The 12,657-nt window shown below is 46.1% G+C and overlaps 1 protein-coding gene across 2 annotated transcripts; it reads right to left on the reverse strand.

Annotated features, from left to right (window-relative positions):
- Positions 1-102: 102 nt before the first annotated feature.
- Positions 103-11,889, reverse strand: kdm2ab (lysine (K)-specific demethylase 2Ab). Of its 2 annotated transcripts, none has more exons than XM_024382949.2 (23): positions 11,704-11,889; positions 10,823-10,861; positions 8,283-8,421; positions 8,009-8,087; positions 7,808-7,854; positions 7,512-7,690; positions 7,270-7,376; positions 6,988-7,081; positions 6,626-6,779; positions 6,420-6,535; positions 6,069-6,195; positions 5,684-5,994; positions 5,078-5,155; positions 4,685-4,936; positions 4,465-4,605; positions 4,155-4,244; positions 3,765-4,007; positions 3,609-3,641; positions 2,446-3,503; positions 2,163-2,326; positions 1,911-2,057; positions 1,461-1,676; positions 103-1,335 (listed from the first exon to the last, which is right to left on the reverse strand). In XM_024382949.2, exons 2-23 carry the CDS (start codon positions 10,856-10,858, stop codon positions 1,154-1,156), a joined length of 3,993 nt encoding a protein of 1,330 aa, XP_024238717.1. In that variant the 5' UTR covers positions 10,859-10,861; positions 11,704-11,889; the 3' UTR covers positions 103-1,153. The 2 variants fall into 2 exon arrangements, with proteins under 2 accessions (XP_024238717.1, XP_024238718.1); XM_024382950.2 differs by having other exon boundaries at positions 11,659-11,889.
- Between the last annotated feature and the right edge of the window lie 768 nt (positions 11,890-12,657).

The following is a 12,657-nucleotide window of genomic DNA, read 5'->3' on the forward strand; positions in this document are numbered from 1 at the left end:
TTTATCAATTAACCAATTGTGAAATTAGGTTCTGCAGAGTGCACATTTGTGGTCCCGTTCTCACAATCTCAGCACTCAAACAACCCAAAAAACACATACATCTGGAACAGTTAACCTTTAATTTTCTCTTTTTAATTTATTTAATAACAAATTAAGTGAAAAAGCTTCTGAAAATAATTACAATGCTACAGGATTTTTTTTTGTCATCTAACAGAGGGAAACACATTTACACAAAAGTATATATTTATATTATTTTTTAGATGTGGCAAGGTGGGAAGGAAAAGAAGGATCCCTCAGAAGCACTAGACCGAAGGGTAACAGGACAGAATAATGACAGCAAATATTACATTTATACACTGAGTCTTATCAAGTAAAAATAAACTGTAAAGGGAACTCACATTTTATCCATGGGAAACAGAAAATGCATCAAAGTAGGCTGAAGGGTATTTCCTAGAATAGAGACGGTTGTCATAGATTGATATTTGTACAAAACAGGGAGTTTTGGGAGTGATAGCACCTGAATTCTAACGGTTGTTTGAGATCGCGCCATTTACCCTGTCTCCGCCCCTTCCACCCCATTTCATTCATACCCCGTCCTTATTTAGGAGTGGTCTGGTCACCATGTCGATTGCCCTCGCACCTTCCCCGAATCCCTTGTCTGCGCCCCTCTGTCTCAGGGTGGGGCGACCTGACCAGAGTACACCTGGAGGAGTTAGTTAGTCCAGAGCCAACACCTTTGGTTAAAGACAGCCTTAGAACTCCCAGGGTGAAGAGAAGAACCCAATCTGGGATGACTGACCCACCCCACAATCTCCTGCCACCCTCACAAGAACCCGTCTAACCTCTCCCCTCCACATATCATGGAATTCACTTCCCACCCCAACTAAATCATGCAGCGTAGGCACCTAAACTCAAACTCCTGAGTCTCTTGTCTGGTTTAGTAAAATATATATATATATATACACACACACACACGCAACTGGAAAGAAATCCTGCTCCCACTAAGTGCGCAGTAACTAAGTGCTTTCCATTCCTGCTCCCTTCAGAGGCAGCAGGTGCTTTTAAGCCTCCCTGTCCTACAGTCTTTTCTCTTGTCACACAGATGTCCCCAACCTCTCCCTGTATCCCCTGTCCCAGACAGAGGAGGCAGGCTCTAGGATATCCTCTGGATCAGTTTGTCTTCAGATAGGCAGTAGAGGGTGTTGACAGACAGCTCAGAGATGAAGGCCTCGCAGGCTTTGCGGGACACACTCTTGCATTCCCGCAGGTCCAGCAGGGAGAGGCAGGAAAGCCGGCGGAGGTACCGCAGACACGAGTCTGTCAGCTTACTGCAGCCTGGGAGATAGAGAGACCGGGGCTCAACACTAACAACAACTCAATATCAAGTACTAGTCACAATTGTGTGTGCACACTGCTCCAAGTCTCAGCTATGGCTGTGTATGCGTGAGTCAAAGTCTTACCCCCCAGGTTGAGCTCGGTGAGTGTGTTGCGTGTGGAGGAGCCCACAGCAGTGAGCAGGTTGATGGACTGGTCAGTGAGGGCTCCACAGTGGGACAGGTCCAGACGGGTCAGCAGGGGCATGTGTCTGATCACCAGCCTCAGAGTAGAGTCACTGATCTCCAGCCCCGCCAGACGGAAAGACTGCATGTTCCTCAGCTGACTGCGGTTATCACAACCTAGAGAGAGATGGGGTAAACAGGAATTAGGGTGAGAAGAGGGGGGGAGAGGCAGAGGAGAAAGAGAGGTGACAGGAGGAAGACGGTGGAAGGGAAAAAAATTGAAAATATCTGTCTGATGTGGACTCCAGCGGGACGCAGCTAATTCATTTGGTATGACAAGGGATTTATCCAAACAGTATTTAACTCAAAACAGAAAACGGTGGAGGAAAGGAGCAGGATGTGTTGTCTCACCTGGTGGGTTGAGCAGGTCCCTGATCTGTCCGTCTTTGATCCCGTCGGCCCATCGAAGGTCCAGCGTGCGCAGGAGGGGGCAACCGGGCGAGCTAAGAGCCGAAATTGAAGACCAGGAACAGCCAGACAACATGAGATCCTTCAACCCTGTGTCGGAGAGAGAATAAGTTACATCTCCAGAGTGAGTAGTTGTCCAACTGTGTGAGGGCATGTTTGGTGGCATGACTGTGTGTGTGTGTGTATTGTGTGTACCAGGCAGGCGGTTGATGAGCCAGGTGAGTTGTTTCTTGGAGATGGAGGTCCAGGAGAGGTCCAGGGTGACTGGTTGGCGTTTGATGATACCTGACAGAGCTTGAGGACTGATGGATTTAGACACGCTCAGATCGACCCGCATCCACAGCCTCTTATCCAAGCTCCTACACAAGAACACACACGTTTTAATTGGTTATCAAGCTCCTATACACTCTTGTGCATGCAGACACATTCATAGTGTGTGTGTGTATAAAATGCATTCTAAATAGTTTTTGTCTCTTACCATTTGTGCCAGTTCTTGCAGACGGCCATGCAGACACAGAGCTCGGCACGAGTCAGGTAACGGAAGACAGATACCCACACCTCCCTCTCACAGCCCGGCTCGCTCCCTCCATTCGCAACTTCCCTCCCCCCATCCTGTAAAGCCGACAGAGGGAGGCGTAGAGGAGGAACAGGAGAGGAGGAGGAAGCACTGTTGTCTGTTCTCTCTGCTCTGCCTGGCCTCATTCTCCTCTCGTCTGGATGAGAGCCCCGTGTGTGTGTGTCTGAGTGCGAGGGTGCAGCGTAGGGGTCTGGGGCGTGGTTCCTGAGGGGTGGTCGGGCCAAGTTCTTGCGTTGGATGCAACTCTGGCCGGGAGGGGCAGGGCGGGGGGCGACTGCAGCCTCCAGTTTCGGGACAATGGCCCCCGGATCACGTTTGGCCCTCGACGGCTGTAGGGTTACTGTGAGATACGAGCCCTTCATGAGCTCGTCGCTAAGGTCCGACACTACGAGGACTGGTGGCTCCATCTGTGCCTGTCCTCCTTCCCCCCCGTCTTCATCCATCTCTTCTCCATTTTGGTTGGACTCCTCACTCTGTTCCTCTTCCTCATCTTCTTTGGCTGCTCCTCTTCCTCGTCTCTGTGGTCGGTTCTCTTTGTTCCGTCTGGCCCGCACGCCGTTCTCCCTCTCCTCATCACTACCACTACTACTACTACTACTGCTACTGCTGCTGGTGCTGCTGCTGCTACTACTGCTGCTATCACTCTCTTCCTCTGCTCCTCCGTGTCTCTGTCCTCTTCTTCCTCTCCCTGCTGCTCCTCCTCTGAGCCGTACTCCTCTCCCACTCCCTCGCTCCCTGTTCCCCTCTCCCCTGCCTGCAGGGGCCAGGCTGATGGAGGGTTGGTGGGGCTGAAGGCGAGCCCCTGTAGGGGAGCGGTAAGGGGAGCCTCTGAAGGACCCACGGCCCCGGGACAGTCTGCCAACAGGGGAGCGGAGGCGAGAGGACACCCCTCTCTGGAGGTGGGCTAGACCCTGGGAGCACAGGAGCTTAGGAGAACGCTCCAGAGACAACGTCTGCTTCTGTAGAGGATAATGGGTAAATGGATTAAACAGTGCTTTGGTTTGAATAATCATGCACTGGTTTGGAGAATTACTGTGCTTTAAAATAGGACTGCATGTGCTTACCGATTGTAAGATTTTGCTGCGCTCCAGTTTGATCTGCAACAAAGAGTAGAAAGAGATTTAAGAGATTACTTTGTGGTGAGGAATGATTGTACAATAGATGTAGAGCTTTAACACAGACCTCTAACCAAAAAGCACTCTAGCAACCCCCCCCCTCACCCTCTTCCTGAGTCGTAGCTCCAGCGCTCCGGCTCTCTTCCTGTTTTGTTGTTGCTGCAGTAACAGCCTCTGAGAGGGAGGGGGCACTCTCCGCTGGGACAGAGAGGATGTCAGGGGGGGTCTGCCACGTCGTCCCTTCCTCACCCCACTGCCTGCCTCCCCATCTCCTATCCCCTCTCGGTGGGCATGATTTGACGTAGAGAGAGAACCTGTAGACGCCATGCTGTCCTCACTGCTGGACGACTGAGACCGAGAGGGAGAGTGAGACAGGGGGCATCATCATGATCACTAAACGGGTATCAATAGAGTAGATGGGTATTGTCTTATAGGGACATAGAGGAAGAGTGAGACAGACTGAGAAATGGAGAGGAAGAGGAAGAATTGGGGTACCTCCGATGAAGAGCCTTCTTTGCCCTGGTAACATTTGGGACACTCCCAGCAGCTGGGCAGGTCCTTGTTGATCCTGCCCTCCCCAGGAACCTGAGAGAGAATTAACAACAGTTATAACACCTGCCATACACACAGAGGACTATTATATACAGCCATAACACCTCAAATCATCACATCACCGCCATTTGAGTTTTGTGGGATACATACATTGTTAAGAAAATGTGTAATGGAAGTATGTTGCACAAGAAGGATTTTCCATGTGGATTGTAGTACAGCTATACATGTATCTGCTAGTGCGAGGCCTGGTCACCTTGATGCAGTCAGGGTGGGCGATCTGAGCACAGTTGGAGCATTCCATGAGGGTTGTGGAGGAGGGGCTTTCATCTGAACACTCCTGTTTCCCCTGGCCCGCTCCACACAGAGCACAGACCGCTGAGTTAGGCAGGCCAGGCTGGAGACGGAGAGAGACCAGGGTCAATATACTACACACACCTCTCTCTGCGTAGGAAGGCACTGCACTGGCTACTCACAGCGAGACACTGCCTCATCATGCAGCCCTTCTTCATACGCCCGGGTCCTCCGAACCTCCTCATATCTTTGCAGAAGTTGCATTCGCCGCACTCCTTCCTCTGGCAGGCTGCACAGTGTTTGCAGCGCACGCGCCTCCGTCTCAGAGCCGAGATAGAGGTGGGCTTGGCAGGGCGCGGGACCACGGCCTTGTGGGGCATGGCGATACGAGGACGGTATACCACTGAGGGGGGAGGGGGCTGGTACCACGAGGGCTGTGGAGGGGGAGAGGAGACTGGAAAGTTAGTCTGTCTCTGTGTTGTTGAGACCTTGACTCTGGTGAGTAAATGTATGACACCTGTATGTTAGGTGGATATTTGAATGTGTGTATGAGAGGCATGTGCTCTCTGGCTCACCCTCTTGGGCCACTTGACAATGGGCTTTCCGGTATAAGACAGCTTGGGGTCATCGTTGCAGTGTTCCTCCAGAAGAGCCTGAAAACAGCAGAACATTAGCCATGTCAGGATCATGTCTCACTGTATCACAACCAGCCATGACCGGGAGTCCCATAGGATGGCGCACAATTGGCCCAGTGTCGTCCGGGTTAGGGGAGGGTTTGGCCGTCATTGTAAAATAAGAATTTATTCTTAACTGACTTGCCTAGTTAAATAAAAAAACATGCAAGACTTGACTGAGCAGATTACAAATGGATGCAGACAGTTGGATACTAATAGGTACCATTCCAAAATCTACAGTAGCATACCATTTAGAATTAAGCTATTGGCCATGCACGGGAAGTTGTATGCTAGTGTGGATATTGAAACGTAGCCAGAGACTGATGTAAATAGCTAGTGCAGCCATAGACACATCCTGTGTAGCTCAGTTGCAACCTCAGGATCATGGGTTTGATTCCTGCTGGGGCTAACCATACAATGTATGCATGCACTACTGAAAGTGGCTATAGATGAAAGCAACTGCTAAATAATATATTATTATATTGTAGACGCGTGTATTGTACCCACCCGTATGTCATGGAGAAGGGCGGGGGCATTACGGATGCCTGCGGGGACACACTTTTTGTGGGTCGGCAGCTCCTCCAGCTTCCCCAGCAGGTTCCACAGCCCCTCCAGCTCCAGGGGAGTCAGGTTTACTCTCACCCCCGGCTTAGTGACACCAGGAAGGGGGAAGGAATCGTCATCAGACTCTTCCATTTGGACCTTGGTCTCACTTTCCTCCTCCTTTTCTTCCTTATCATCGTCTCCCTCTTTCTTTTCCTCTGTGCCATTTTTCACATGGCCGTTGAGTTTGTTCTCCGAGTCTTCACGGGTCAGACCTGACAGAAGGATAAACTCAGAGGAATTAATATTGAGAGAAAAGATAAGGAGGGGAAACAAATGGTGTACTCACCAACACCAAGTGAGTGCTTCTGGAAGTCGGGGGTGAGGTGGGAGGTGTTGGTCAGGCAGTAGAGGTATCTTTCCAACACGTACCAGCACATCTCGTAGTAGAAGGGGTATCGGAACTTAGCCGGGACCTGGAGAGGGGACAAGGACAGCAGTACACATGAGATATTGGAAGTCAACCATTAATTTTCCCCCTAATCAAGTAGTACTCATCCAAACTCATAGATCTGCAATACAGTAGTGCATTTCCATACGGTAGTGCGTTACCATACGGTACAGTAGTGTGTTACCATACGGTACAGTAGTGTGTTACAGTACGGTAGTGTTACAGTGTGCAGTAGGGTACAGTACTCACTCGTGTGCGGTCCTCAATGTTGTAGATGTTGAGCTGCATGGGGATGTTGAAGCTGTGGAGGAAGTTTCCTCCAAACACCAGTGTGTCCTCGGGGGTGTACACAGCATGGATCCAGCCTAGGCAGTTGGGGAGGTTAGATTATGTTTGTGTTGGAATGTCTGTGTCCGGGTGTGTCTGATGGTACGTCTCAATGTGTGTGTACATACCGGAGGGGATCATGAAGGTGTATCCCTGCTTCAGTTCTATCCTCTGACAGTCCTGGGCCTTGTCCCCGAGGAAAATGTCTCCCTGTTTCCCTGACAACACCCAGTTCTCATACAGCTCCAAGTTCTGGGGTGTGGGCGGGATAAGCCAAAACACCTACAGGAGGTCAGAGGTCAGGGTTGAAGAGAGAGATAGACAAAGATAGAATAAAATACTAAATTGGCTTATGTCTGAAACCTTCATAACTCTAGAATGTGCTGATAATGGCAGCCATCTTGGTCAGGGATAAATTATGTTCTATTGAATTCTGTGGTGATTCAAATGTGACACATCAAGGATCTACTTCTCCTGGGTGTTGTCTCACCTTTCCCCCCCGCAGGATGTGGTACCAGACCGACGTACCGCCAAAGTCAACGTGGAAGTCTGTGAAGCAGCCCTGAACACTCATCAGACAGTACCTGAAAGAGAGAGATAGAGGGAAGAAAATACATCTTTACATCCAACATCAACCAGCACTGAAACAATGTAATAAAGATATTATATTCAATCAACTCATGCTTCCACCCACAAACCCTGCATGGGGTAGAATTAATCAGTGTGGTTGAGTACATGAGGAAGGAAGGCCATGTAAAGGCACGGGTCTCACTTCTGCACTTTGGGATACTGCATTTCTATTATGGAGTTGGTTGAGTCTCTCTGTCTCTCCTTTAGGTGCCTTGGCCACATGTTGTCCACCCAGTCTATCAAATCCACCTGGGGAGAAAAGGTCAGTAAAGACATACATCACTGGCTGTCCAGGGCTCTGTGGAAGTGATAGCCCAGCGTTTACAATGGTCAGACTCCCAAGCTTGCCATGTGATAGTTTGGTGTTATGTGTGTATATCTTACCGAGGCGGGTCGTTTCACCAGGTTCTCCAGCTTGGTGTGACTGAACTCCAGGCTGATGACGTTATAGAGCTTATCTCGCTCCGAGGGCGGCGTCTCGTAGTACCGCCGCCATTGGGCCATGGACATCTCGATGCCCTTCTGAGTGGTCACGTCCATAACATCAACCATCCTCCGACTGCCTATGAGAGAGGGAGACAGGCAAGGGGCAGGGAATATTGTTCACAGGGGCTGCAGCACTGTTAAATCAGTTGAAATCAGCAACTGTGAGTTCATAGTGTTCATAGTTTGGACCTTACCTACAAACAGCTTGACATCACTCACACTGAAATCAGAGTCTGGCATCCTGAAAGAATGAGAGCGAGAGGGCGTAAGAGCGAAAGAGAGAGGTTATTAAATACATCTGGAAAATCAGAGTGAACCAACTGTTATATTTCTATCCAGGCACAGATATGCAGTGAGGAAGGTCGGTTAGATAATTAGAAAGAAGCGTAACCTACTCTAAGCCAAGGCCATCTTTTTTCTCAAAGACGATAGGGTCTCTCAGCCCCTCCCTCTGGATGTACTCGAATGTGAAGTCTGCAGAGAAACACGTTATAGACAATGCAGGGTAGGCACACCAAGAGTAATCAAAAAAATAGAATACACCATAATTAGGGACATGATTTTTTTGCCAGATAAAAAAAAAAACATTTTTCCAGATCAAGATCATCACAACATAAGAGAAACATGGTTAATGCCTCTAAGGGATATTACAGCGTGGTTTGACCCGACCTTTTCCATCCATGTGTTTAACCAGGTAAGAGTTGAACCTGTCACTCTGCAGCTTCTCATCCAGGTCAAACGTCCTCTTCCCTTCAATCTCATCGTCCGAGATCCCGTCATCCTGGTAGCGCCGCCGCGTCCCTGTACGCTAGTGACACAAGGCAGAAACTCAACTTGTTGTATCATTTTGAATGAGTTTTCTCCTGAGACCATGCATATGTAAAATCTGGCAGTTTTTTGACCGTTCACTCTTCGGTCTGCATGGTCAATGCAGCAGATGCAACGATATGCAGGGCTTTTTTTCTGGATCAAAAAGGGGCTTAGGTGGTGGGCGAGCAATGGGCCCAATCAGTCCAGCTGGACTTTAGAGACAATTTTAGAGGTCCCCATCTTGGCAGTGTAGAGACATTTTTAATACTTATGCAAATGTCCTTAAATTCTACAAATTTCTCCATGTAACAGATAAATTGTTTCAGTTTTAAAGTGAATTTCCTGTATTATACACATTTTGCCATAGAGCTGAGAGAACATCTTGCAGTTTTTAAGCTAATATTCTGCAATTGTAAATATGTCACTGAAGCTGAGAGAACTTAGCTGTTTTTAAGCTAATTTCCAGCAATTCTATGCATGTGGCCATGGCTAATGCTGTGTTATTTTGCTGTGTTATAATGTTCAAACATTATTCAAACGAGACAACATTCCATTATTATCTATAATTCTATGGATTGTTTTTAATGACAGCAGATGTTATTTTGTTAAAACATAATAACAAACATACTGCTAAATGAATTGTTTTGGTAAGTTTCGATTCTCCCCGACTTTCCTAGCTTTTATTTAGCTGATTGTTCATTTCTCAAAGGTGATATTATTTAAAAATATAAAATCCCTGATATGACGACAACATCGATGCTGCTTTCCACTCTGTACTTAATATAAATCCAAACGTTCTATAATTACACTATTAGTTTGTGTATCTTTCTGTCTCCAAGCAGCTAGTTGACCTTTTCTTAGCAAGTTGTGACTAAAATAAAATGTGTTAGCTAGCTAATAAATTTAGAGCCAGTCAGAGCAAACATAGCTAGCTAATACACCCGATACCAGTGCTGGTGTAGGCCTATATCAGCATGTTGTTTGTACAACAGTATCTTCTAAATCTGATACGAATAAGTGAAGAGAAAACATTTAATGTAGCCAAAGATTATAGGGTACCCACCCCTCTGGTAAACACTTTGGTTCCTACCCTGTCACAATTACACCTCCATAGAGATCCTGATAGTATTATAATTCTTAATCATACAAATGCCTCCCTGGCTTTTTCATTTTTTGTCAAACACTGTATTCGAAGTGCCCACTATTACATTCTAACTATAGAATTAGAATAATCCTTCTATTTCCATGATTTCAACAGTTCACCCAAGTGTTTTGATTTAAACAGCAATTGCAATATTTGGTTAAAAATAAGGCCTCATTTATTTATTTTTTGCCCATATCATGCAGCCCAACATGGCAGTGTGGAAATTAACTTAAATGAGATCAACTTTTGGTTGAAGTTTGATTGAACAGCATAACCCAATCAGAATGGTGAAAGCCCCATTGAATTGATGTGTTAATTACAATGTATGTGTTGCCAACCTAAGTAGGGTCATGCACAACTCCAAGCACATTTTGAACTTTTATTATTCAAAAACATTTTTTTTAACGTGTAACATTGTGATATTTTTTGCCCATATCACCCAGCCCTATATAGATTCATAACAGAAAGATTTGCAGATGAGTCATTCGGTCACTTAATGGTCCATGTGGGCATCACAGGAGGGGCTTATCCTACTATGACCCCATTCCCCCTATGCTCTCATAGTTTGGCTTGACAGATGGGTCCAGCACAACAACCCCATTCACACCCCCCCCAACCATATCTCTACTCAAAACACCAGGCATGCGGTTTCCTAATCAGCTGGACTGATCCATTCTCATATATTGATTTAACCACAGTTTGAAAGACACAAGACAACATTCCATTATTATCTATAATTCTACGGATTGTTTTTAATGACAGCAGATAAAACAAAATCACACCCCTTAGAATGGCCTAATGGTTCTACAAAGGATAGCTGTGTCTGTGGGTTGTCACAATTGAATACATGTCCTTGGCCCTTGGGGTTTTATGCTGGGAATCTGGATAAGCACTTTGTGACAACTGCGGACGTAAAAAGGATTTATAAAATACATTTTACTGAATGATGTCCTCTGCTCTAAATTAGTCACTGCACGAGGACAAAAAAGTTAAACGTAATGTAAGGTACACGAGTAGGACAACACTAGTGAACTTGAACCTACTGACACACATTCAGTATTTCGTCATGCCAACAAATAAGCAAACACTATCTATTGATTGAGCTCGTTAACGATGCAAATGTGGTTTTGATTAAGGAAACTATCATTTTCTTATTGTACACTTGCAAAATAGTGCAACTTGGCCAACTCCAGAAGTATATTGGTTAAGTTAGTATGCCTAAACATATCTGGTAAAACGAACGTTAGCTACTTACCAAGCGCTTGCTGTAACGAGGGTTTTGGTCTTCCATAACCTAGGTATGCAATGAGACAGGTTTAGGAATATGAAGATAAAATACCGGTAAGAGTTCTGGCACTTGGATTGACAGTTTGCCAGATAATATAGGACCAATAATGATATAGTTCTATAGTTGGCGACAAAATGATCGATGAATAGCGTAACTCCTAACTAGCTGGTTATCAGCTACTAACGTTCATTTGGCTACATTGCTAATATAGGCTAGCTAGGGTTTTTGTATTTCACTAGGCAAGTCAGTTAAAAACAAATTCTTATTTACAATGACGGCCTACTGGGTACCAGTGGGTTAACTGCCTTGTTCAAGGGCAGAACGACATATGTTTACCTTGTCAGCTCAGGGATTCGATCCAGCAAACTTTAGGTAACTGGCTCAAAGCACTAACCTACCTAACCCTAGGAACAACCGATAACGTTGATAGCCAACTAACGTTATTCTTTTACCTAAAACAGCAAAAATATTTAGCAACAAATTCGAATTTTATTTGCAACAAAACCAGTGAGTTCGATGGTTGTGCTTGGCTTATGGTACAGAACTGACCGACTTGCAGCAGACGTTGTTGTTATCTGGCTAGCTAGAGTGAATCTTAGCTGCCAGAACGTTGCTGGCTAACGTTAACTAGCTAACTTTGGCGAATACATGCGTGTGTCTGGTTGTCTCCTGTTCAAACGCAATAGCCATGTTACGCTACATTTATGTGGGGCATTTCTTTAAAATATGTACAATAACTAGCGACTTCATTCACGGAACGTTAGCACGCTAGCTAGCTACCGTTAGCTAGCCATGTAACTTACATTATCTAGCTTACTATTGGGAAAATGCTATTATTTTCACTGTACCACTGAAATAACTCCTGGGGTTGTTGTGGTCTATACGTTGTCCTGTAGAACTGCTTTTATGGGTTATCCTTGAAGTTGGTATCCATTTTATATAATTTTAGCTGTGTAGTTTGTTATCCGTGTTATTGTGCGATAAGTTAAAGCGATCGCTTCGGGACGCCATTTTCATCTGAGCACAAAACACACAGGGCGGATTCTATTAATCTGAGCGGCTAAGCACCGTCTATGGCCGGTGACGTCAACGGGCAAAAGCGGTGAGGGAGGAGCGCAACTCAACTCGAACAGTAATCTGAGCTGCTCGGTCATGTTGTCAACCAGGCAGCATGGTGCTTCGTTCAGAAACATACCACATCTCCTTTCCATTAAATATATGTTAGAATGTTGTTTGGGAAAGATGATAAAGCGTTTTTATCTAAATCAATCCTACTCATTACTCCCCGTCCTAATTATACGTGACGTTTATTTTGAGACGGTTTTGAACGGGGCTGCTGGTTTATGCCCGGTTCCAAAACGAATGGAATCAACGTTCATCCATTCAAAACGTCTACCCTGACGCCCGGGACAAATTAATCGAATCCCCTCACACGCACACCCCTTCCCGATCGAGAACGATCCGCCTCCAATTTACACTGACCTCCAATAGTAAATTGATAAATCAACATACGAATGTTGTAATTGGGCAAACGTTATGTAATTCCGTGAAGCAGGAGGAGACCACGTGGTGTGTAAACCTATGGCCGTAGAGACCACTGACGTAGGCAAAACATCTATTCGCTGGAGTGTCCAAATTGGGTCAACAAAAGAGCCTATCATCAGACCGGTATGGGGAACAATTTACGTACATAAACCAATCATATCGGACTCGAACTATATTGAGACTGAAGACTCCCAGTAAAGACCGAATGATTCAAGGACAAGGGGACAATAGTTGTCCCATTCAACTCGTCTGAATAG

This window comes from Oncorhynchus tshawytscha, linkage group LG21 (assembly GCF_018296145.1).
Source record: "Oncorhynchus tshawytscha isolate Ot180627B linkage group LG21, Otsh_v2.0, whole genome shotgun sequence".
Taxonomy (NCBI): domain Eukaryota; kingdom Metazoa; phylum Chordata; class Actinopteri; order Salmoniformes; family Salmonidae; genus Oncorhynchus; species Oncorhynchus tshawytscha.

Excerpts from the sequence above, each read along its gene's own strand:
- kdm2ab (XM_024382949.2), bottom strand. The coding sequence starts at position 10,858 with ATGGAAGACCAAAACCCTCGTTACAGCAAGCGCTTG. Across the intron at positions 8,088-8,282 it reads TAAACACATGGATGGAAAAG|ACTTCACATTCGAGTACATC; the intron begins GTCGGGTCAAAC and ends GTTTCTCTGCAG. Across the intron at positions 3,642-3,764 it reads AGCTACGACTCAGGAAGAGG|ATCAAACTGGAGCGCAGCAA; the intron begins GTGAGGGGGGGG and ends TCTTTGTTGCAG.